Here is a 24,679-nt window from a genome sequence, read left to right on the forward strand (position 1 = left end):
TTAAATGAAAGAAACATGAACTCTATAAAATATGAGGTAGAAGATAAGAAGAATTGGTAGAGGTAGAAAAATAAAGAAACAAAGGACACAGCACAGTTTATAACAATGTTAGCAATACATAGGGACCAAATAAACACACACAAATTAAATATGGTTAAACTTGAGAAACTATGGAAGAATGCCAAGGAAGAGGACTAAGAGAGAAACATGTGTATGAATATATGCAAATATGTATGAATATATGAAGATAATAATCTCAACTTATGGAAATATGATGAATCTGAGAGAAAGAATTATCCACAAAACTGGAATAGAAATATTATGTGAAAGCATACTGAAAGAAAACTTTTCCAAGATAGTGAAAGCCCCAGTTTTCAGAGAGAAAAAAAACCTCATCATGTGTTAGAAAAATTAACAAGTATCCAAACATACAGAAATTTTCAAAAATTAAAATTTAATTAAAATTTTGATCTCTACAGAAATCCAAATGGAAAGAAATTGGGCTACCTAGAAAGGATAGGTAAGCCAGAAATGACTTCTTTGTAACAGGAAACAGCAGAACTATGTCTTCAGGGATTTGAATGGAAATTTCTGTGACCCACGACTTACAAATCCAACCATTCAATCACTCAGGTGTGAAAACTACAGAGTCACAGATATAGGAGGAATTGGGAATTATTCTGGCATGCTTCATCTTTTGGGGCAGGGCATAGGGAAGGGCTACTTAAAGCTTTACTCAAACCATGTGAAAAATAAATAAAAATAAAATTTTAAGAGTGATATACCATGTATAAAAGGTATAAAGATCTGGCAATGATCTTTAAACCCTCCTATATAAGGATTAATGAAAATACAGTTATGAAACAGAATGCCAATGTAATAAATATTTCAACTCCACCATGTCTGGGCTGCTTTGGAAACACTTCAACTAGAAAAAAAGAAGGGCTTTCACGATCAGTGATAACCTCTTTTTAGTACTTGTTTCTTACCAACAAACCAAAAACATCATTTCAATAAGAAAGGTAATGACAAAGAGAAAACTTAGGCATGGGTGCCATCTTTTGGTTCTGTTGGAGAAGCTCTCATCCATTGCTGGTGATGATGCAAGACAATGTAACTCCTTTGGGGGGGAAATATGGCAGGATCTAATAAGACCACATATGCATTTACCCTTTGACCCAGCAACATCACTTCTAGGGATTTACCTGAAAGATAGACCTCCAACAAGACAAAGCCTAAAATTATTTGTAATTGCAAAATGGTATAGACAAACTATGGCCAAACTATGGTATATTAGTCCATGAAGTATGATACAGATACAAGAAAAATGAGGGAGAGAACTTTGAATTGATATGGAGCGACATGGAATGATTTCCAGGATATATAACGATGAAAAAAAAAGCAAACTGCAAACAAGTATATAGAGCATGCTACCTGTTGTGTAAGGAGGGGAAATAAGAAAACGCACATGTACAAGTGTAAATGCACATCTGCTTATTTTTGCAAAGATAAACATAGGAAGGATAAACCAGAAACTAGTGGAATTGGTTACCTACAGTGGGAGGAGGGGAGGTAGTGATGACCTGGAAGGAATCTTTGTGCATAGCTTCTTAGAAGGCTATGTATTCAAACAATTAAACCAACAAGGATGGGAAACCCCCAAAACAGAAAGCAAAAAGGAAGAAATGAACCCAACGATACTTCAAATGAGTAACAAAGTCACACTGAAGGTGGAAAAGAACTCATAAGTAACTCCTGATCACAGTTTTGACTTTATATTCTCAGTCTAAAGGAGAATAAGAGAACTACAAACAAGTCTTGAGCTCTTCTCTGGGTGAGAACAGAGGGAATCTAAAAGATCATACAGTAGAGACATCATCCTTCCTTCCTGTCCACCATTTTGAGACTCAGACTCTCAGTTCTCTAGCAGTGGTTCTCAAAGTGTGGTCCTCAGACCAGCAGCACCACTTGGGAAGAAATTCTTGGAAATGCAAATTCTCCAGCCCCAGCCAGACCTACGAGTCAGAGACTCTGGGGATGGGGTCTAGGAATCTGTATTTTAATAAGTCTTCTGGGTGATTCTGATACACTTTCAAGTTGGAGAACCACTGTCTACAGCTCAAAATGCCAACAGTGTATCCATTAGGATACACACACATACACACACACACACACACACACACACACACACGTATGTATATACTTTACTTCTTTTTTCTTGTTTATTGACATATAGTTGACTTGCAATATTGTATCAGTTTCAGATGTACAACACAGTGATTCCATATGTTTATGGATAATGCACCATACAAAGTTATTTTAATATTACTGATTATATTCCTTGTGCTGTACATTATACCCCTGTGACTTATTTATTCTGTAACTGGTATTTTGTACCTCTTCAACCCCTTCATCTATTTCACCCATTCCCCCTACCCCCTCCCTCCTCTGGCAACCACTAGTTTGTTCCTTGTATCTGTGAGTCTGTTTTTATTTTGTTATATATTTGTTCATTTGTTTTGTTTTTTTAGATTCCACATATAAATAAAAACAGATGAATGGATAAAGAAGATGTGGTATACATCTACCATGTAATATTACTCAGCCATAAAGAAGAATGAAATCTTGCCATTTGCAAGAACATGGATGGACCTGGAGGGTATAATGCCATGTGAGGTAAGTCAGACAAACCAAGATAGGTACTTTAATATTTTAAAAAATTGTAACACAGTAGGCTTCTATTTTACATATGAGTCAGGTTTGTCACAAAGAAGTGATATACCCAAGACTAGATGGCTAATTACTGGCTAGAATCAAGGGCTAGAATCCCAAATTTTGGGTTCCTCATATACACTCACATAAACCACCCCAATGTCCCATTAATACAACTCCCAACCTTATCTTTCCACGGAAATCTTAGCTATTACTTTTGACCACTATTTACTGCATCTCTCTTCAGAAGCACATCAAAGGCACTCTCTTTAAAGGCTTAGCCCCTTCCATTTTGCCATCCTCAAAGCTTCCCCAACTCTAGAGAGTAAAAGCCACTGATGGGACTCTGTGGTCAACTGCACAAAGGTTTTGGCAAGGTGAGATTTCTGATGTGTGAACTGCTGATTTTCGACAGTGAACTCTATGCTGGAAATGAAGTGATACATTACTCTCTTTTCACTGATTCCAAGGAGGATTAAGAAAAGGATATATAAGATCAAGATCCATTCCATATGGGAACAGAGTCAAGGATGGACACTCGAATTAAATAAACAAATCAAGCCTAAAGTTTGGGAACTCCGGTCTGAAGGAGCAGCTGAGAGACATTTTCACGTGGCTCCCTACAAGCAAGTGAAACTAGACTAAGTGCAAAGGAATAAAAGGATATCAGAGAGTCCAGGAGTCTACGTGACCTGGTGGAACTCCTTGCCCAGGATCTCCCTTGCCTTGCTTATGCCTGACCGTGTGGCTGACAGGGTCTTGGTGCTCCGGCCACGTGGCAGGCCTGAGCCTCTGAGGTGGGAGAGCCGAGTTCAGGACATTGGACCACCAGAGACCTCCCAGCCCTACATAATATCAATCGGCAAGAGCTCTCCCAGAGATCTCCATCTCAACACTAAGACCCAGCTTCACTCAACAACTAGCAAGCTCCAGTGCTGGACACTCCATGCCAAACAACTAGCAAGACAGAAATACAACCCCACCCATTAGCAGAGAGGCTGCCTAAAATCATACTAAGTTTACAGACACTCCAAAACACACCACCGGATGCGGTCCTGCCCACCAGAAAGACAAGATACGGCCTCATCCACCAGAACACTGGCACCAGTCCCCTCTACCAGGAATCCTACACAACCCATGGAACCAACCTCAGGCACTGGGGGCAGACACCAAAGACAATGGGAACTATGAATGTGCAGCCTGCAAAAGGAGACCCCAAACACAGTAAGTTAAGCAAAATGAGAAGACAGAGAAATACGCAGCAGATGAAGGAGCAAGGGAAAAACTCACCAGACCAAACAAATGAAGAGGAAATAGGCAGTCTAGTTGAAAAAGAATTCAGAGTAATGATAGTAAACATGATCCAAAATCTTGGAAATAGAATGGAGAAAATACAAGAAACGTTTAACAAGGACCGAGAAGAACTAAAGAGCAAACAAACAATGATGAACAACACAATAAATGAAATTAAAAATTCTCTAGAAGGAATCAATAGCAGAATAACTGAGGCAGAAGAGCGGCTAAGTGACCTGGAAGATAAAATAGTGGAAATAACTACCACAGAGCAGAATAAAGAAAAAAGAATGAAAAGAATTGGGGACAGTCTCAGAGACCTCTAGGACAACATTAAACTCACCAATATTCGAATTATAGGGGTCCCAGAAGAAGAAGAGAAAAAGAAAGGGTCTGAGAAAATATTTGAAGAGATTATAGTTGAAAACTTCCTTAATATGGGAAAGGAAATAGTCAATCAAGTCCAGGAAGCACAGAGCGTCCCAAACAGAAAAAATCCAAGAAGAAACATGCCAAGACACATATTAATCAAACTATCAAAAATTAAATACAAAGAAAAAATATTAAAAACAGCAAGGGAAAAGCAACAAATAACATACAAGGGAATCCCCATAAGGTTAACAGCTGATCTTTCAGCAGAAACTCTGCAAGCCAGAAGGGAGTGGCAGGACATATTTAAAGTGATGAAAGGGAAAAACCTACAACCAAGATTACTCTATCCAGCAAGGATCTCATTCAGGTTCGATGGAGAAATGAAAACCTTTACAGACAAGCAGAAGCTAAGAGAATTCAGCACCACAAAACCAGCTTTACAACAAATGCTAAAGGAACTTCTCTAGGCAGGAAACACAAGAGAAGGAAAAGATCTACAATAACAAATGCAAAACAATTAAGAAAATGATAATAGGAACATACATATCAATAATTATCTTAAATGTAAATGGATTAAATGCTCCAACCAAAAGACACAGACTTGCTGAATGGATACAAAAACAAGACCTGTATATACGCTGTCTACAAGAAACCCACTTCAGATTTAGGGACACATACAGACTGAAAGTGAGGGGATGGAAAAAGATATTCCATTAAAATGGAAATCAAAAGAAAGCTGGAGTAGCAATTCTCACATCAGACACAATGACTTTAAAATAAAGACTATTACAAGAGACAAAGAAGGACACTACATAATGATCAAGGGATCAATCCAAGAAGAAGATATAACAATAGTAAATATTTATGCATCCAACATAGGAGCACCTCAATACATAAGGCAAATGCTAACAGCCATAAAAGGAGAAATCGACAGTAACACAATAATAGTAGGGGACTTTAACACCCCACTTTCACAAATGGACAGGTCATCCAAAATGAAAATAAATAAGGAAACACAAGCTTTAAATGATACATTAAACAAGATGGATTTAATTGATCTTTATAAGACATCCAATTCCAAAACAACAGAATACACTTTCTTCTCAAGTGCTCATGGAACATTCTCCAGGATAGATCATATCTTGGGTCACAAATCAAGCCTTGGTAAATTTAAGAAAATTGAAATCATATCAAGTATCTTTTCCGACCACAACGCTATGAGACTGATAGTAATTACAGGAAAAAAACTGTAAAAAATACAAACACATGGAGGGTAAACAATACGCTACTAAATAACCAAGAGATCACTGAAGAAATCAAAAAATACCTAGAAACAAATGACAATGAAAACACGACGGCCCAACACCTATGGGATGCAGCAAAAGGAGTTCTAAGAGGGAAGTTTATAGCAATACAATCCTACCTGAAGAAACAAGAGAAATCTCAAATAAACAACCTAACCTTAGACCTAAAGCAATTAGAGAAAGAAGAACAAAAAGATTCCAAAGTTAGCAGAAGGAAAGAAATCATAAAGATCAGATCAGAAATAAATGAAAAAGAAATGAAGGAAATGATAGCAAAGATCAATAAACCTAAAAGCTGGTTCTTCGAGAAGAGAAAAAAAATTGATAAACCATTAGCCAGACTCATCAAGAAGAAAAGGGAGAAGACTCAAATCGACAGAATTAGAAATGAAAAAGGAGAAGTAACAACTGACTCTGCAGAAATACAAAGGATCATGAGAGATTACTACAAGCAACTATATACCAATAAAATGGACAACCTGGAAGAAATGGACAAATTCTTAGAAAAGCACAACCTTCTGAGACTGAACCAGGAAGACATAGAAAATATAAACAGACCAATCACAAGCACTGAAATTCAAACTGTGATTAAAAATCTTCTAACAAACAAAAGCCCAGGACCAGATGGCTTCACAGGCGAATTCTATCAAACATTTAGAGAGCTAACATCTACCCTTCTCAAACTCTTCCAAAATATAGCAGAGGGAGGAACACTCCCATACCCTTTCTACGAGGCCACCAACAGCCTGATACCAAAACCAGACACAGATGTTACAAAAAAAGAAAACTACACGCCAATATCACTGATGAACATAGATTCAAAAATCCTCAACAAAATACTAGCAAACAGAATCCAGCAGCACATTAAAAGGATCATACACCATGATCAAGTGGTGTTTATCCCAGGAATGCAAGGATTCTTCAATAAATGCAAATCAATCAATGTAATATACCATATTAACAAATTGAAGGATAAAAACCAAATGATCAGCTCAATAGATGCAGAAGAAGCTTTCGACAAAATTCAACACCAATTTATGATAAAAATACTCCAGAAAGTAGGCATAGAGGGAACCTACCTCAACATAATAAAGGCCACATATGACAAATCCACAGCCAACGTCATTCTCAATGGTGAAAAACTGAAACCATTTCCTCTAAGATCAGGAACAAGACAAGGCTGTCCACTTGCACCACTATTATTCAACATAGTTTTGGAAGTTTTAGCCACAGCAATCAGAGAAGGAAAAGAAAGAAAAGGAATCCAAATCAGAAAAGAAGAAGTAAAACTGTCACTGTTTGCAGATGACATGATAGTATACACAGAGAATCCTAAAGATGCTACGAGAAAACTACTAGAGCTAATCAATGAATTTGGTAGAGTAGCAGGATACAAAATTAATGCACAGAAATCTCTTAAACTTCTATACACTAATGATCAAATATCTGGAACAGAAATTAAGAAAACACTCCCATTTACCATTGCAACAAAAAGAATAAAATACCTAGGAATAAACCTACCTAAGGAGACAAAAAACCTGTATGCAGAAAACTATAAGACACTGATGAAAGAAATTAAAATGATACAAACAGATGGACAGATAGACCATGTTCTTGGATTAGAAGAATCAACACTGTGAAAATGACTATACTACCCAAAGAAATCTAGAGATTCAATGCAATCCTTATCAAATTACCAATGGCATTTTTCACAGAACTAGAACAAAAAATTTCACAATCTGTATGGAAACACAAAAGACCCTAAATACCCAAAGCATTCTTGAGAAAGAAAAATAGAGCTGGAGGAATCAGGCTCTCTGACTTCGGACTATACTACAAAGCTACAGTAATCAAGACAGTATGGTAGTGGCACAAAAACAGAAATATAGATCAATGGAACAGTATAGCAAGCCCAGAGATAAACCCATGCACATATGGTCACCTTATCTTTGATAAAGGCGGCAAGGATACACAATGGAGAAAAGGCAGCCTCTTCAGTAAGTGGTGCTGGGAGAACTGGACAGCTACATGTAAAAGAATGAAATGAGAACACTCCCTAACACCATACACAAAAATAAACTCAAAATGGATGAAAGACCTAAATGTACGGCCAGACACTATAAAACTCTTAGAGGAAAACATAGGCAGAACACTCTATGACATAAATCACAGCAAGATCCTTTTTGACCCACCTCCTACAGAAAGGGAAATAAAAACAAAAATACACAAATGGGACCTAATGAAACTTAAAAGCTTTTGCACAGCTATGGAAACCATAAACAAGACGAAAAGACAACATTCAGAATGGGAGAAACTATTTGCCAATGAAGCAACTAACAAAGGATTAATCTCCAAAATATACAAGCAGCTCATGCAGCTCAATACCAAAAGAACAACCCGATCCAAAAATGGGCAGACCTAAATAGACATTTCTCCAAAAAAGGTATACAGATTGCCAACAAACACATGAAAGGATGCTCAACATCACTATTCATTAGAGAAATGCAAATCAAAATTACAATGAGGTATCACCTCACACCAGTCAGAATGGTCATCATCAAAAAATCTATGAACAATAAATGCTAGAGAGGGTGTGGAGCAAAGGGAACCCTCTTGCACTGTTGGTGGGAATGTAAATTGATACAGCCACTATGGAGAACAGTATGGAGGTTCTTTCAAAAACTAAAATAGAACTACTATATGACCCAGCAATCCCACTACTGGGCTTATACCCTGAGAAAACCATAATTCAAAAAGAGTCATGTACCACAATGTTCGCTGCAGCTCTATTTACAATAGCCAGGATATGGAAGTAACCTAAGTGTCCATCGGCAGATGAATGGATAAAGAAGATATGGCACATATATACAATGGAATACTACTCAGTCATAAAAATTAATGAAACTGAGTTACTTGTAGTGAGGTGGATTAACCTAGAGTCTGTCATACAGAGTGAAGTAAGTCAGAAAGAGAAAAACAAATATCGTACATTAACGCATATATGTGGAATATAAACAAAATAAAAGGTTCTGAAGAACCTAAGGGCAGGACAGGAATAAAGATGCAGACATAGAGAATGGACTTGAGTACACAGGGAGGGGGAAGGGTAAACTGGGATGAAGTGAGAGAGTGGCATAGGTGTATATACACTACCAAATGTAAAACAGATAGCCAGTGGGTAGCAGCCGCATAGCACAGGGAGATCAGCTGGGTGCTTTGTGACCACCTAGAGGGGAGGGATAGGGAGGGTGGGAGGGAGACACAAAAGGGAGGGGATATGGGGATATTTGTATATGTATAGCTGATTCACTTGGTTATACAGCAGCAACTAACACAACAATGTAAAGCAATTATACTCCAATAAAGCTGTTTTAAAAAAAAAGCTACTGATGGGCTGGGGGGCGGGCATCCTAAGAAGCAGTAATGGTGGAAATGAAGAAAGCTCTGAGGTTAGGGATGATGAGGATGGCAACACAGGTCTGAAATACATACACTGCCTAAGGGGGCGTAACGGGGAACGTGAAACTCTCCTGCTGGAGCATCTTGGTCCTTCTGAATGTTTCTACAGGCACTTCCCCAGCTTACCTGTTGTGGGGCTGTGCTGTTGGAAAGGATGTCTAACAGGTCAGAAGAGGAGAGAAAGTAAAACCTAGGGAAGGCAAGCCTTTTGGTGTCCAGGAACGCTGCCAGGGCCTTCTCACACAGGTACAGCCTGTGGGCACAAAGAATTTCCTAATTAGGTTTGCCTAGATCCACAGGCACATAGATGTTACCTAAATGAAAACAAGTGCAACCTATGGATTACACGCAGAGCATGGAACATGTATGGGTACTTGCAAACATCACAATAAACACCTCTAATAATACCCCATATTACCGGACCACACAGGCAAATCAAGGTACACAACCAGACATAACTCTCTCACTGGGGCAGTTAAATAAGGTAAGGATCTCAGAGACAGAGTGGGGAAAGGAAACACATTACAAAAGGGGCTGCAAACCAACCATCACCTGCTCTGAATATCTTCCAACTTTTCATAAAGATCTGATTTGTTGGTGGCTTCCACTACGTTTGGAGTTTTGTGAGCATCATAAGCTAACTCTTTAAAGTCAAAGTCGATGCCTTCAAATCTTTTAGAATCCTGAAAATAAAAATGTGGAAAAAAATTAACTACCACCCCCCTCAATTTCAAGACGCTACCTTCATGTGCTAAGTCTGCTTTTGAAAACTGCTTCTAGTTGGCTAATACAGAGATTAGTCTCAAAGGAGGAAATGACTTTAGCTTGAATCAGTGGTTCGCAAACATTCTGGTCTTCAAGTCCCTTTATGTTTGTAAAAATTACTGAGGAGTGGAAAGAGCTTTTGTTTATGTAGGTAATATTATATCTATCAATGTATATTCTATATTAGAAGCTAAAGTTGAGAAATTTTTAAAAATATTTATCAATTCATTTAAAAAATAACAATAAGCCCATTATGTTAATGTAATAACATATTTTTTTTTTTTTTTTTTTTTTTGTGGTACGCGGGCCTCTCACTGTTGTGGCCTCTCCCATTGCGGAGCGCAGGCTCCGGACGCACAGGCTCAGCGGCCATGGCTCACGGGCCCAGCCGCTCTGCGGCATGTGGGATCTTCCCGGATCGGGGCACGAACCCGTGTCCCCTGCATCGGCAGGCGGATTCTCAACCACTGCGCCACCAGGGAAGCCCTGTAATAACATATTTTTATCCAAAATAATTATATTCTCCAAAACAATATAACGTCGAGAAAAAGTGGCATAATTTCATGCTTTTTTTTTTTTGGCAAATATCTTTAATGTCTAACTTAGAAGATGGCCAGATTCTCTTCTCTGCTTCTGCATTCAGTCTGTTGTGATATCACATCATGTAGCCTCTGGAAAACTCCACTGTACGCTCATGGAAGAATGAGTTTAAAAGGCAAATACCATCAGCATTATTATAAAGATAATTTTGACCTTGAGGATCCCCTGGAAAGGTCACAGGGACCACCCCCAGGGGTCATCAGACCACACTTTGAGAACTGCTGGCATAAAATACATAATTCCTAAGTCAGGGAGATGGTGGATCCAATGTTCTTTCTGGGTCCAAGCAAAAGTTTATATAACCAAAGTAAGTGTTTCCACAGCAAATGTGCTACTGTGATGTCAAAGTTAATTAGATATTATCATTCTCCCCAAACGCACACACCCTCACAGTGTTGTTGAAATGACTCAGACGATAGTAAATGCAAAGCACTTTAGGCCAACACCTGGCACCTGATGAGAGCCTGTGTGGCTATTATTACATAACAACAATCATAATGGTATGTCCTGTGTGTGCTACTTTAACTTCTTGAAGTAGGGACTATTAGTCCCAATTTACAGATGAGAAAACCAAGACACTGAGAGATTAAGTAACTTCCCTAAGGTCCTGCAACTCATACCGGGGCCACCGGCTCCAGTCTGCCGGGACCTCTGTGATCTGGGGCTCTCTCCCAAGAAGATTTAAAAACAAGAGGGTGAGGTGAAGTAAATTATGATTCCTCAGTGAGACATCGTATGCTAAGTAAAAATGAAAAAGTACCAAGGTTATAGAAGTACCAGAAATATCTAACATAAATGTTCAAATGAAAAGAGCCAAATAGAAAATTGTAATTACACTGAGAGCAGTTGTGTAAAAAGATGTATATATGTGAAAAAAAGTTGGGAAATATTCATAATGAGTGAAAATATTTACTAGGTAGGGTGTAAGATGATGACTGATTTATTACATTTCAGAGTTGTCTTTGTTACCATATTGTTAATACAAAGAAAATAAATGTATTTATATGTTTTACACACAAACCTGAGAAGTTAATGATGTGAATTCTTTATTATGTTGAATTGAAAGTTCTCAAATGTCTCGTTTAAAATGTGTACAAAAGTCTCCACCTACATCCCCTTCTCATTAAACCTGCCCTTCTTCCATCATTAGCGTTGGAGATTAATAAAATCTGGCTTATTCAATTTTGCTTAATGGCAATAGCTATAGCAGTATTATTTTCTGTTATTTTTCATGGCAAATGTACAATCTTTAATCTGCATTATTACACTAAATATGCATTTGTGGGATGAGCTGGAGAAATATCATGCTTTGATGGAATGTGCTTTAACTCTGAAACAAGTTCTGGACAACATATGACATTTTGGAATCAAACTAATTTGTAAGCAGAGAACTCGCTGTGCTGCTGTGCTGAGGGACACAGAAGAAGTCTGGAAAATCTCTTTTTAAACGAATTAAGACTCCACTGGTGGAGGGGAGTACATTAATGCACGTTAATTAGGACAAATTACAAGGGGCAACTACGGGAAGGGCTGTAATGAGAAGAATGCATACTTAGAGAAATTCCTCATTTAGTATTTAGCTGAAGACTGGTATTTAGCCTGCTGGCACAGGCCCGAGTTTTACAAAGAGCTCGCTGCAGAGATGGAACTTGGGTTTGCCTGGAAATGATGCTCACTTCCAATCGATACCTGCACCGTAATTATGTGTGGAGCACCCCAAGAGCAGCTCATATTTTTGACCTCCTTTCTCCTGTACACTTTTTTTGGTTTTGTTTTTAAAACCAGGTTCTCCTTTCTTCTTCCTACACATTAGGAACAAACTCGCTGGCATACATTTCACTTTCTCTCTTTTCCTCTGCCTGACTTTTGGTGGCTTGGAAGGTCAATGTTTATTGGAGGTACCCCTGGGTGAAGCCAAGGCAGGGAGGCAGAGAAGGAAAGATCTAGAGGATGCAGGAACTGGGGGATCATCCCTTGACTCAGGGATGGGAACAGAGGGAGCAGGATTTCCACAGCAGGTACCTGGGGCAGCTGAGTCCGGGTATCTTCAGATCCGATGAATATACTTTCTAGATGAGACCATGTGCGCTGCACCATCAAACCAGAGGGAGATGACAGTGTCAGCAGTGAACAGCTTCTTCTGCCAGACCGATACTTCCTCCAGGAAGAAGGCAATGTACCTGGACGTCATCAGGTTCTGAAGCTGGACTTGGTTATCCTCCAGAACCTCGATGAGGTCCTCGTCGGACCGCAGCAGAGGCACATAGGTCTGCGGGTGGGGCTCGTACTGGAATTCCATGCGGACCCAGGTGGTCTACAGCTCCTTCAAGACCTTCTCCATGCCCATCTCTTTCACAGCTCTGTCTACAATGCCCCGGACCTCATCCTCAAAGTGGTGGAGCTGAAGCTGTAAGAGGTGTGCCAGGGTGGTGCCCTCGTCCATGGTGAAGGTCACGCCCGTGGCCTGCATCAGCTGCCTCCAGTGCCGCTCCGGCATGGCCGGGTTCTGCAGTTCAGCCACAGCCCTCAGGGAGGTCAGGGTGTTCAAAATGGTGCTTTCCAGGCCTGTGAAGGCATCCCAGGCCCTGACCTCCTTGTCGAGGTTCCAGATGTGCCTGGCAAACCATGTGCACTCCAAGTCCATGGCCTCCACGTTGATATCCATCCACGTGGTGCTCTCCCAGGCATGGACACTGGAGGTCACCATACCAACTGTGTCCCAGAGCTCCTTCAGCCGGCATGCCTCCTTCCTGCACTGCCTCGGTTGCTTATAGTCAGGGATGGTGACCTCAAACAAGCTAGCAGACTCAGAAATGGAGGCCATGGTGGATTCCATCTGCCGGATCTCCACGTGCCTGGCATCCAGCATCTGATGAGGGTCAGTGCTATCAAACCTACAAAACACAATGTTTTCCCTTTATGAGTAGAGCACACAAGAGTCACCTCCTAGAATCACCAGAGTAATGCCAGCTCAAATCCTTAAATCCTTAGTATTTTAGCAAAGGGCAGGGACTTTCCCCAAAGCCTGGGAAGAAAAGACATCCAGGGTAAGCTGGAGTGGGACAAGCATAACCAGTTGGCGATTCAAGAGGAACACCACGTCTGGATCTGTTCTCCGCATCTGAGAGGGTAATAAAAGTACTCCCCGCCTCCCCCACCCAGGTGCAGTGCGACATACCCCTTTGTTCAAGCCCCCTTTAGACTCTGCTTCCACTTGCTGGCGTCCAGCCCACTTGACACAAAAGAGCACTGTCCTGTTACTGCAGAGGCTGTACAGGCAAAGCTCCCGCCAGGAGCTACTTGTGGTGGGTGGTCTGTAAGTGACAGAGACCAACCCTGATCTACTCTGGCTTTGCTCCCTCTTGGGCAGTGGCCCTCAGTCGAGGCTGCATATTAGAGCTTCCTGGAAGCTTTAAATGATCTCCATGCCCGGGCTGCTCCCTGGTCTCATTCAATCAGAATCTTTGGGCGCAGAACCCAGGCAGCAGCATTTTTCAAACTCCCCAGGTGATTCCGATGTGCCAGATCAGTGTCCTTCTCTGTGGTGAGGCTCATGCTAACAGCCTGCATGAGCTTCAGGGAACAGTGTCTCCAGATGTGAGAACCACTGATAGGGATCTTGCATTGTGAGCACAAAGCCCTCACCGGGGGCCTGCACTGCTTGGCTTTCCTGTGCTGCACGCCTCCTGTCAGGCTCCGCATCTCCTAGTTACCTCCTTCAAGCTGCCCCCGATCTCCTCCTGCATCCTGCGGCAGCCTCTGGTTGCGTGCTGGACTCATACAAGCACTACATGGCACTTTACAGTTCGAGTCCACGCTTCCTCCTCCTCTTCTCCCCAGTGGGTACTCACTGCCCCCACTGCTCCTCCTGGTCCTCACGGCCGTGAGCCTCCTTGATCCTGCAGCCCCTCCAACCTGCATTCCCGGCGGAGCCTTCTCCTCCAACATAAGAACTGCACATGCACAGGGACCCCCGTGGGTCAGGAGCACCCAGAACAATGTTCAAGGAGCCTCTCATTTTCCTCCCCCAGCCTCGCCTTATCCTTTCTTCCCATCACCAGTCTCAGATCTTCTTGTTTCTGTGTGCATGGAAGGCTACACTGCAGGGATACCGTGACTTAAGTGTGAATACCATCTTTCTCTAAAGTCAGAATAGGGTATCACGGGGTCCAACATAAAGGGAAAGTTGAGAGGAAAGGAGTGATTAGATAATTGGCCATTTCCTCTGATCCCGTGTGTGTGTGTGTGTGTGTGTGTGTGTGTGTGTGTGTGTGTGTTGGTTGGGGGTACAGAGGGGAGGGAAAAAGGAAGAGGATGACATACAAACTCCTTTTCTTGAACTGTCTCTCCTCTCAGTTGTCTCTGGAAATATCTGACTTGACGGATGGAAAGTGATCCTAATTAAAGTCATTTACCTGAACTGCTTGCCACTTAAGTCCAATTACCATGCAACACAAGAACAGTTATGCATAACATTAAATTAGTGTCAGATTAACTTTGATGCTTGCTCTGTTTGATTCCCGCTTGTTCCATCTAAATAGTTTTGGCTCATGTGCCCTGGTTGTGTGTTTTCATCTTAAGAGAATGAGACTGACTATCACCGTGTGTCTGCACTGTTGTCCAGTCCCCAAGTGTTTCAGAACGGGTTGGAGTTCTCAGAGTTGAAAAGGGCCCTCTGTCTACATAGGCAAGTAGCTTTCTCTTCTATGACAGCAGTAGAGAAAGAACTGGAAGGAAAGAAATGTAACATCTTCGTGGCGAGTGGGTCAGCAGGAAAGATTACCAAGCATGAAGGTTCCTTCTGCATATTCTCTCCAAAGACTACTTGTTGGAGTGTGTAGTGCGTTGGTTCTACTTTTTATCTTCATTAGAGTAAACTTGGAAAGTGAATTTAGCTTCTTGGTGTTAGTATAAATCACATAAATTCTAAAAGCCCACATTCTGTTTAATTTATTAATGGAATAAAATTCAGGCATATTTGATAGGATAGGCGCTGTCAGAGTGCTGGGGGGCTGTGGACACAGAAGACAATGAATGATCTTCCTAACTCTTCTTTCCTCAGCGCACATGAACATCCTTGAATCAATATTGGTTCCTCAAATATTTGTAGGAGGTGATTATTTGTCAAACCTATTCCAAACTATCTGCCCCGTGGCATAATTTTTGTTTATGGTTTAAATCTGTGGGCTTTCATTTCCTGTAGCTGAGCACACATAAAAGTTAATTTGACCTAAGTAGTGAAAAGAACCTCTAGACAGGGGAGCAGGTAACCCTCTTCCCATTCCAAAGCTCTAGTGCAAACTGTCAGGATATTCACAGACCTGATTAATGTGCCTAATAAACTTGAAGCAGTTCTCCAAAGCCTGGGGGAACAATACAGTGTGAGAACAAGAAAGTAATAGGAGGGGAAAGGGTGTAGTTAGTCTTTGAAATTGAAATAATAATGCAAAAGTATTTTAATCTCAAACAGAAATGCCTGGAAAGTCTGGATGAATAAAACTGTAATTAAGAGAAATGGAAATACAGTGCTCATCTGTATGATCTTGGAAAAAGTACAGATTCGGGCCTGCCCTAGACATAGGCACGAAGAGAAAGAGAGGACTAAGTGACTTAAAGGAATTCTTGGGAAGTGAGCGGCTGGTAAATGTCAATGTCAGTTCCATACCTGCACATACAAGGAACAGTGACACACCTGTGCTTGATACCCCACAGGTACCATAAAACTCAGCACGCCCCCGCTGACCTGGTGACCTTTCGGCTCTTCCCATCCTGTGGCCCCATCTCAGGAGCAGCGGAACATACCCCTTCCAGCTTACTGGTCCAGATGGAAGATGGAGAATTACACCAGGCTCTCTCCCTGCTGGTCTCCCGTATTCACTCAGTCCTGCTGACTCTCCCTCCTAAGTTTCCCTCACGTCCGTCCTCCTCCTCCATGCTCACTGCCACGGCTTCAGTTCAGTCCTCCTGCTTCGCACCAGCTGTTGCAATCACCCGCCGGGACCCCACGGAGGCCCCACCTTGAGTCCATCTCGCTCCACTCTGCTCTCTGCAGCCACAAGACTGGTGTCTCCATGATGTGTGCTGTTCTCATGCTTGCACCCCTCAGCACTCATTCACGGTCAAGGCCTGGTCACCTGGACCTCTCCATCCTCATCTCCCACATCCTGCATCCCAGGCACACATACATGCAGTCCTCCAGCTGTTTGTTATGTTTTCAGCCCCCTGTGTGTCTCTATGTTCTGCTTCCTTTGCCTGGAGTATCTTCGCTGTCCACCCCTCTTTTTCCAAATGGCTAAGTCTCAGTTGCCCATTGGCTGAAGCACAGCTTCTGCAAGGGCTGTGAACTGCCTCCCTAGTGGGCGTAAAAGTTGGCCCCAGTGAACATGTCTGGCTACTCATTTTTGAAACTGACCCTGAGGCTCTAAGTCCTTGAGGTCAGGGAATCCGTATTATCTGAAGATCCTAGCACTTAAACCATTTTTTGCTGACTCCACTGTTGAGAACACAACTGCTTCTGCTCTACAGAAGCCTGAGTCATGTGAGTGAGTCAGATTAACTGCAAGAACAGGGGGTCAAGTTAAACTAATGACATGTCTGAAGACACTGATATGTCCCTGAGAGATTTCATGACTAATACTACTCTTTCCTCCAACTTTTGAAGGGACAGGAGACCCCGCACAAGCAAGACGCAGGCCCTTCTCTCCGCACGTTTGCGGCACCGGGCTGCTTGGAAAGCCCTGCTTTGCTGGCTGTCATGCAGGACAGCACCCAATGGCAGGAGGTCTGTAGGAAGGTTCTCCCCACCGTTCGCAGAATCTGCTGGCTGGCCAGCTGGAAACACTGATGGTCTCCATTGAACTGGAGCTTATAGGGATCAAATGTTTTCACCCAGAAACCCCTGGATTATCCTGGTCTTGACGTGGGGAAGGAGACTGGATAACATGGCACTCATTCCTTAAAGCCAGGAAGCCTGTGCTCAAGGGCAGGAACTGAACAAAAGAGCCGCGAGAAGCTTGGTGCATCCCTGTCACTCAAAGGGGAGAATGAGTCTCCAATTTCGAGAGGTGTGAGAAGGGCTTGAATCTGGCTACGATGGTTTAGCTGATTACTGAGAAGTGAGAGAGCTCAGCTAGGAATGTGCTGATACAGCTTCGAGTTAAGAACAGAAGGAAGAAGAAAAACTCAACTTGAACATGAAGAAAGAACCTCCCCCAATGACCTGACTTCATCCTGCACCTGTCAGACTGCAAGGGCCAAATGAGACACACACTTTCCTTTTCCTCCCAAAGACAAGATCAGCGTGAGCTTCACCTATAATCTAATCGGGAACAGAACCTTGCCTTCACAGAGATAGAGATGCATTTTAGAAATTGATCTGAAAGTGGAGGAACCAGAACTCAACTCATTTGCCACACGCGGCGTCTAAACATTTTAAACACACACATTCACGCACACGAAACTAAGAAACAAACTCATGCGTTGACACCCATGAAGATTTCCTTCAGCAATAAATCCACGATTCTGCTCTAGTCTTGATAGTTTTCTTGACAAGAAGAGAAAAATATCAAAATTGCAGTAATGTTTGGCTTTCCACACTGCTGTGAGCAGTTCTTTTCAAAGTAGTCTCTTGCAAAGATTCATCTGCATGTTAAGTTAACAGATGTGAATTTGCAAGACCCAGTTAAGGGTAGCAATATCCTCACAGCCAGCACATAGATATCAATAAAAGTGCTAAGAAAGAAAAACCAATGCAGCTAACAAATTAAAAAACAACAAGAGCTGATCAATATATACACATGATGTAACTAGGAAGGAGGGATACCAGATTTCCAACAGACATACAGAAACACACCAGCAAACGAGTGCTGTTCCATTCAGGCAGTCTCGGGAGTCTGTTTGGGAAGATATTTCACCAGACATCTTTGGAAGTCCTTTTTAGAAATTTTTTTTAAAAAGAGACAGATGATGTAAAGATATCAGTGTCATTACCTTTGTGGCTGTTGCCTTAGGTGTGGATGCTGTTAGCACTGAGCAGAAATATCCAGCTTGATTGCCCGCCTGCCTCACCAGCTTTGGCCCTGCGTGATCAGTGTCGAATTTCAGAAATTCAACTGCATGCCCAAAGGAGAATCAAAAGAATGTGCTTCAGACTCGGAAGGAATAGGAAGCAATAGTCCCAAAAGAAGTTCCACAGGGGGCTTCCCTGGTGGCGCAGTGGTTGAGAATCTGCCTGCCGATGCAGGGGACACGGGTTCGTGCTCCGGTCCGGGAAGATCCCACATGCCGCGGAGAGGCTGGGCCCGTGAGCCATGCCCACTGCGCCTGTGCGTCCGGAGCCTGTGCTCCGCAACGGGAGAGGCCACAACAGTGAGAGGCCCGCGTACCACAAAAAAAAAAAAGGAAGTTCCACAAATGTTTTGAGCAATAGATGCTTCTTTGGAACAAGGGCATAGCTCCTAAGGCACTTATTCTAAAGGGACACAGACTCATTTGGAGTTACATGCCCTGGAATGATGGCTTAAAAGGGAACCAGTTACTTCCCTTAGGGAGGCAGTCTCTACATTGGCTGCACACTGGAGTCACCTGGTGAGCATTACAAACTACTGATGCCCGGTCTCATCCCCACAGAGTCTGATTTAGTTGGTCTGTGGGACAGACTGGACCCCAGGTGATTTTAATGCTTTAGAGTTCCATGTTGTACCTTTATCCTAAGCACAGTTTACACATCTGTCCTCCCCTGCCTCTTGACATACTCATCTCATTCTCTCTAGCCCCAAGTATAATGCTTGGGAGACAGTAGCTGCTTAATAAATGTTTGATGAATGAATAATAGAAAAGGTAGGCCCTTACTGTGTGCCAGGTGGGGTGACCAAGTCTCAGTTTGCCTGAAATAGAGGGGCTTCCCTGGATGTATGACTTTCAGTGTTAAAACCACAACTGTCCCAATTAGCACAACACTGTAAACCAACTATGCTTTAATTTAAAAAAAAAAAAATAGAAAAGAAAAAACCCCCTACACTGTCCCAGGTAAACTAGGTTGGTTGGTTACCCTAGTACCAGGTCCTATGCTAAAAACTTGCAAAGATTCGTTATTTAATCCTATCAACAACCTTATAAGGTTGATACTATTATTAACCCTGCTTTACAGATGAGGCAACAGAAGCAAAGAGATATTAAGTGACTGCCCTGACTTAGGCAGTGAGTAGTGAACCTGAGATTAGACACCAGTCTTGTTAAATCCAGAGTCCATGTACTTAATCATTATGTTGCCTTTCCTCGCGATAAAGCTGTGATTTTTTTTCCATTTTGTTTGTTGCATTAGCGTGTATCTCTCAATGTCAGATTTCTGTGTGTAAGTAACCCTTGAAAATAAAAAGCTTCCTTGCTCCTTACATAGGGCATTTTTCAGTCTAGAGACTTCCAAAACTACAGAAGAGACCCAGCAGGAAGCCCGGTAGGGAAAGAGAAGCAAACCCCGGAGCTGGCCTGAGGGGAGAGTGTCCACTTCAGCCGGCATGTCAGCAGACACAAAGCCGGCGGGCACTCTTGGCTGGAGCCCCCGACGCAGAGGAGCAGACATTATAGATTTCCCCACCAAGGCAGTGAGGTCCTGAGAAAAGGACGTGTGTGTGCGTGTGCGTGTGTGTGTGTGTGTGTGTGTGTGTGTCGCGCGCGGGCACGTGTGCATGGGTGTTGCCCATCCCACAGTTGTTTTGTCCGTGTAAAGACCCCTGAAGTAGGGAGGAGTCTGAGAACTAACTACTAAGCAGAGAAAGAAAATCCATCCCTTCAAATCCTGCCACTAGGCTACTGAAATGCCTTCCAAAATTATTTTAAAATTCTATCAGCCACTTTTTAAAACCAAAATAACAGGAGTCTGGGAGAATTTAGAATACTGACAGTTTAGTAAAAACCTAGTAATCTTACCACACACAATCCCTTTATAGACCTGGAGACACAGAAGCTTCTAGACTTTTTAAAAGTATTTGTACAGCCTTTGTTCATCCCACACGGGCCACAGTGGTACTGTGTGAACATGAGCAACAGGTTCTAACCAGTGGAACTAAATGGGAGGGAAGACTAGTAACTAGTCTTCACTTGTTAAAAGAATACGCGAACGCCACGGAGAGGTCACCGTGACTTAAGATGCTGCCGTGCTTAAAGGCTGGGAAGCAGTGGTGGCCACTTGGGTGCATACCTGAAGGGGGCTTCTCTGCGGAATCGCTCCCAGAACCGCTGCTGCTCTGCCTGGAAGGCCGCGCACCTCTGGCGGAGGAGGGTCACTTCATTCGCCTGCAGGGGGGCCACCTGCTGCCTCACGGTAACAGCCATCTTTTTAAGGTTGTTCCATTTCTCAGGCAGCTCCTGCAAAGGAGACCTAAGTGTGGTCAGACCCTCCCCCACAGTCCAGGCTGGACACACCTGGATGTCTTCATCTCTGCCCCGATGCCAGGCTCTGATGCTGTGGCATCGTTCGACCCTTCCTAGACTTGGCTCCCTGGATGCCCACTCTCCCGACGATCACCTACTTCTGACTCAACACTATCCTTCTTGCCCTCAACTTCTAACCCTCGCCCTTTTCTACATTTCCTAAGAGTGCCTAGTTATTTCCTTTTATGCCCCACATCTCCTCTTAGACCATTATAACATTCCTCAGACCTGCTTTTTTTTTCTCCGAATGAAAAATTCGGCTCATCCTTAATTCTGGAAAAAGAACCCAAACACATCATCCACATAAGTTCTCCCATATATGTCCAGCGTTACAGTGTTTCATATTTATTGAGTTTCAAGAAAGTGGTATACATTATACATGTGCGACACATTTAGCTCCAAAGCATGGACCTTGAGTTATCAGCAAGCCCTGTTTTTCATTTACTTCAACCCACCTCATCCCACTCTGAAATCCCCAAACTTTCCCTCTACTTCTTTTATTAAGAAAACATAAACTTTGCACTGACCTCCAGCTGCCTGAACAGTGTGTCCGCCAATTCTTGTCCATAGGTCTTCAACAATTCAATAGTCTGCTTTAAAGGCTCAAACATCTCAACAGTGCTGCTCTGTCGTTCTTTAACAGCTATAAAATGTCCCATAATTTCAACCAATCCTTGGAAATCTCCTTTTCCGACTTTCTTGAGCAAGCCATTCTCGCTGTTTTTTATAAATGCTTCAAGGTCGGCCAAGCTGAGCAAAACAAACAGCATGTGAGGAGCCATTCTCCTTTCACTCCTTGAAAGGAAGATCTATTTAGTTCCCCCAACATTAATAGCTATTATTATGGAAAACTCTCCATCCTCATGGTATTATTATGGAAAACTCTGCATATCCTGATGGTAAGATACAACCCTCTTCAGAAGTGTCAAGGTCGCAAAGGACAAAGACCTAGCACTCCACGATGGAGGGTGCATTACTGGGACAACTGGTGAAATGTGAATAAGTCTGTACTAAGTAAGTTACTACTTCCACATCAATACTAACTTCCTTCTGTTGATAACTGTACCATGGTTGGTTATCTAAGACATTATCATTTGGGTGTGAATTCTGAGAGATGGCTGGGAGGCCAGCCCTAGCCATGGGAATGGTATTGGTTTGACCAAACACGAGAAGTGGAAATGGTGGACCAGGGGAATAAAGTTGTCTACCTGGGCTATGGCAAAGGGTCATGGTGATTTTCCTCTTAGAGGCCACTCTCTTTAGGCTCCTTCACCTTGCTTTGGTAACCGGCACCTTTTAATTTTATCTATAGCTCCTCTGCTCAAGCAGCCACTAGGTCCAGCTCCTGCCCATTCTATTTTGTGAAGGAAATGTGTTCCCTTTCCCCCCATTTCCATAGAGGGAAAGTGACCTTGGCTACCAACCCCTGTCCCCATCCTCTTGCTCCCAATGCTCTCCTCATGAAAGGAGGACGAGTGACACATTGGACAGCCCAGATTAGGAGAGCTGGATAGACACTGGCCTAAGCTGAGTCCCGTATGCAGTGCCTGCACTCAAGTGTGGCTGGGGCATCTTCCTGGATCTTCTAGAAGAGGGCTGAGTGACGGGACCCCCAACCTCCAGTATCAGAGGAGGTTTGGTCAGTTCACTAAGATGAGCACCGTTGGCGCTGGTCCCTAGGAACCAGTTTTCCAGTCTCGGTGCCTGTGTTCGATGCCCCAGGTTCTAGAAGGTGACCTCCCGCCTTGTTGACTATGCCAGAGCCCATTTCCTGCTTCTGTATCTCCTTGATTTGGAGCACCTTGCACCATGAAAGCAAAGACCTTGCCTCTGACCTCAGTCACTCCACCTATCAGGACCATGGGGTGGGGGAGAGGGTGGGTGTTGCCCATCTGTGCTACACCCAGCACTGGCCTTGCTCCTCTCTGCACTGTCAACCTCTTGCATGGGCTGGATATCTGGACATGGGTCTCAGCCCACCTATTTTAACTCTGCATTTGATTTCTTCCCTTGGGTTGGGTTCATCGGACTAAGCTCTTATCCCACCTTCATCCTCACCTCATCCTTCACCCTCGCTGAGCTCCTCAGAATCTACCAGAATGCGAAAGGTGTAACTCAGCTTTATTCCTGAACTCTTCTGCCCTTTCCATCCCATCCTTTACTAACCAAGGTTAGCCTTTACTGTACAATCTTTGACTCTGTGTATGGACCATAAATTCAAAGCCCTTGGCTATCCTTTAACAGCTTCAAAGAATGCCCATTGCCTCCCTGACATTCTTTTTCCTTCTAAAAGCTACCTCATCCCCAGCTTCTTGTCTGACTCTTTTTACACAGAAACACTTGCTTCTTCCATGTAAGCTGGCTACTACAACCTCCCTGTGTTCTCAAAGACCACAGAGATACAGTACATTCAGCTTGAAGGCAGGGAATGTCCCCTCCCACTGCCATGAGTCAAGTCCAGGTGGAGCTGCTCCAGCTTACTCACTCCTCCTCACTGGAGCTTCATTTAGACTGAATTGGTTTTTATATTTTTGCTTTTGCTATGGGCTTCACTATCTTAAAGCCTGATTTATCATCTGAGTTTTGAAGAGAGAGAAGTCTTTTATCCTTGGACAATTTAGAAACGCAATGCCTTTGTTATAATTCACAAAATGTTCACAACGCTTTGGAAAAAGTCACAGAGCACTCAATTGTACTTCACTGTTAACTCAATAGATACTATTACTGTTACCTTCCCACTATAAGCCAGTAAATACCAGTATTTTCCAGGAGATACTTGAGGGAGCACTCAATGGAAAGAAAGAATCCATCCACCAACATATCATCAATGTAGTAAACATAAGTCTTCCAAATACTGGAAGTAGGGTCTGCTGAGAAAAGACCCAGGTTTTCCTACAAAATAAAGAAGAATGGATATAAACCATGTTTAATAATATGTGAGGACTGGTCTTATTATCATTAATGGGAATGAAAGAACACATGGAGAAAAATTGCACTGTTATGAAGAATTTTCTATTACAGGCAGACCTTGGAGATACTGCGGGTTTGGTTCCAGACCACTGCAATAAAGCCAATATTGCAATAAAGTCAGTCACACAAAGTTTTTGGTTTCCCAGTGCATATACAAGTTATGCTTACACTATATTTTAGTCTATTAAGTGTGCAGCACTATGTCTAAAAAAAAGAATGTTCATACCTTAATTAAAAAATACTTTATTGCTAAAAAATGCTAACCATCATCTGAGCCTTCAGCAAGTCATAATGTTTCACAATAGTATCAAAGATCACTGATCATGGGTCACCGTAAAAGTATAACAAGAATGAAAGAGTTTGAAATACTGTGAGAGTTACCAAAAGGTGACAAAAAGAAAAATGGTATGAATAGACTTGTGATGCAGGGTTCAATTAAAAAAAAACAAACAGAACAACGCGATATCTGTGAATGCACAATAAAGCAAAGCACATTAAAATGAGGTATGCCTGTACATATGTAACAAACCCATTCTGTCTAATGGGTATAACCCTTGCTTGAAAGGAACACAAAGTTAACCCATGAAGGAAATGTGGTGCCTCATCTTCTCCCTGAGAAAGGAGGATGGGGTCAGGTCACCTTCTCAGGAGGGATGCTGATGAATGCACTGTGTGCTTCACAGATGCTGACTGATGGCTGTGGAGGAAGCTGCATCAGAGCAGAAGTCAGGGTGGGCAGGAGGAACACTAACGGTAGAGCGCATTATAATTCG

At 42.6% G+C, this 24,679-nt stretch overlaps 1 protein-coding gene across 1 annotated transcript in view; it reads right to left on the reverse strand.

The window, feature by feature from the left end:
* DNAH9 (dynein axonemal heavy chain 9) overlaps positions 1 to 24,679 on the reverse strand; it is a 263,407-nt gene that overhangs the window by 187,272 nt on the left and 51,456 nt on the right. Inside the window, 7 exon segments of the mRNA XM_067021483.1 lie at positions 9,267 to 9,393; positions 9,693 to 9,823; positions 12,528 to 12,599; positions 12,601 to 13,399; positions 20,704 to 20,870; positions 21,464 to 21,686; positions 23,668 to 23,828. Coding sequence (XP_066877584.1) covers positions 9,267 to 9,393; positions 9,693 to 9,823; positions 12,528 to 12,599; positions 12,601 to 13,399; positions 20,704 to 20,870; positions 21,464 to 21,686; positions 23,668 to 23,828 — 1,680 coding nt within the window.

This window comes from Kogia breviceps, chromosome 19 (genome assembly GCF_026419965.1).
Source record: "Kogia breviceps isolate mKogBre1 chromosome 19, mKogBre1 haplotype 1, whole genome shotgun sequence".
In the NCBI taxonomy this organism is placed as follows: Eukaryota; Metazoa; Chordata; class Mammalia; order Artiodactyla; family Physeteridae; genus Kogia; species Kogia breviceps.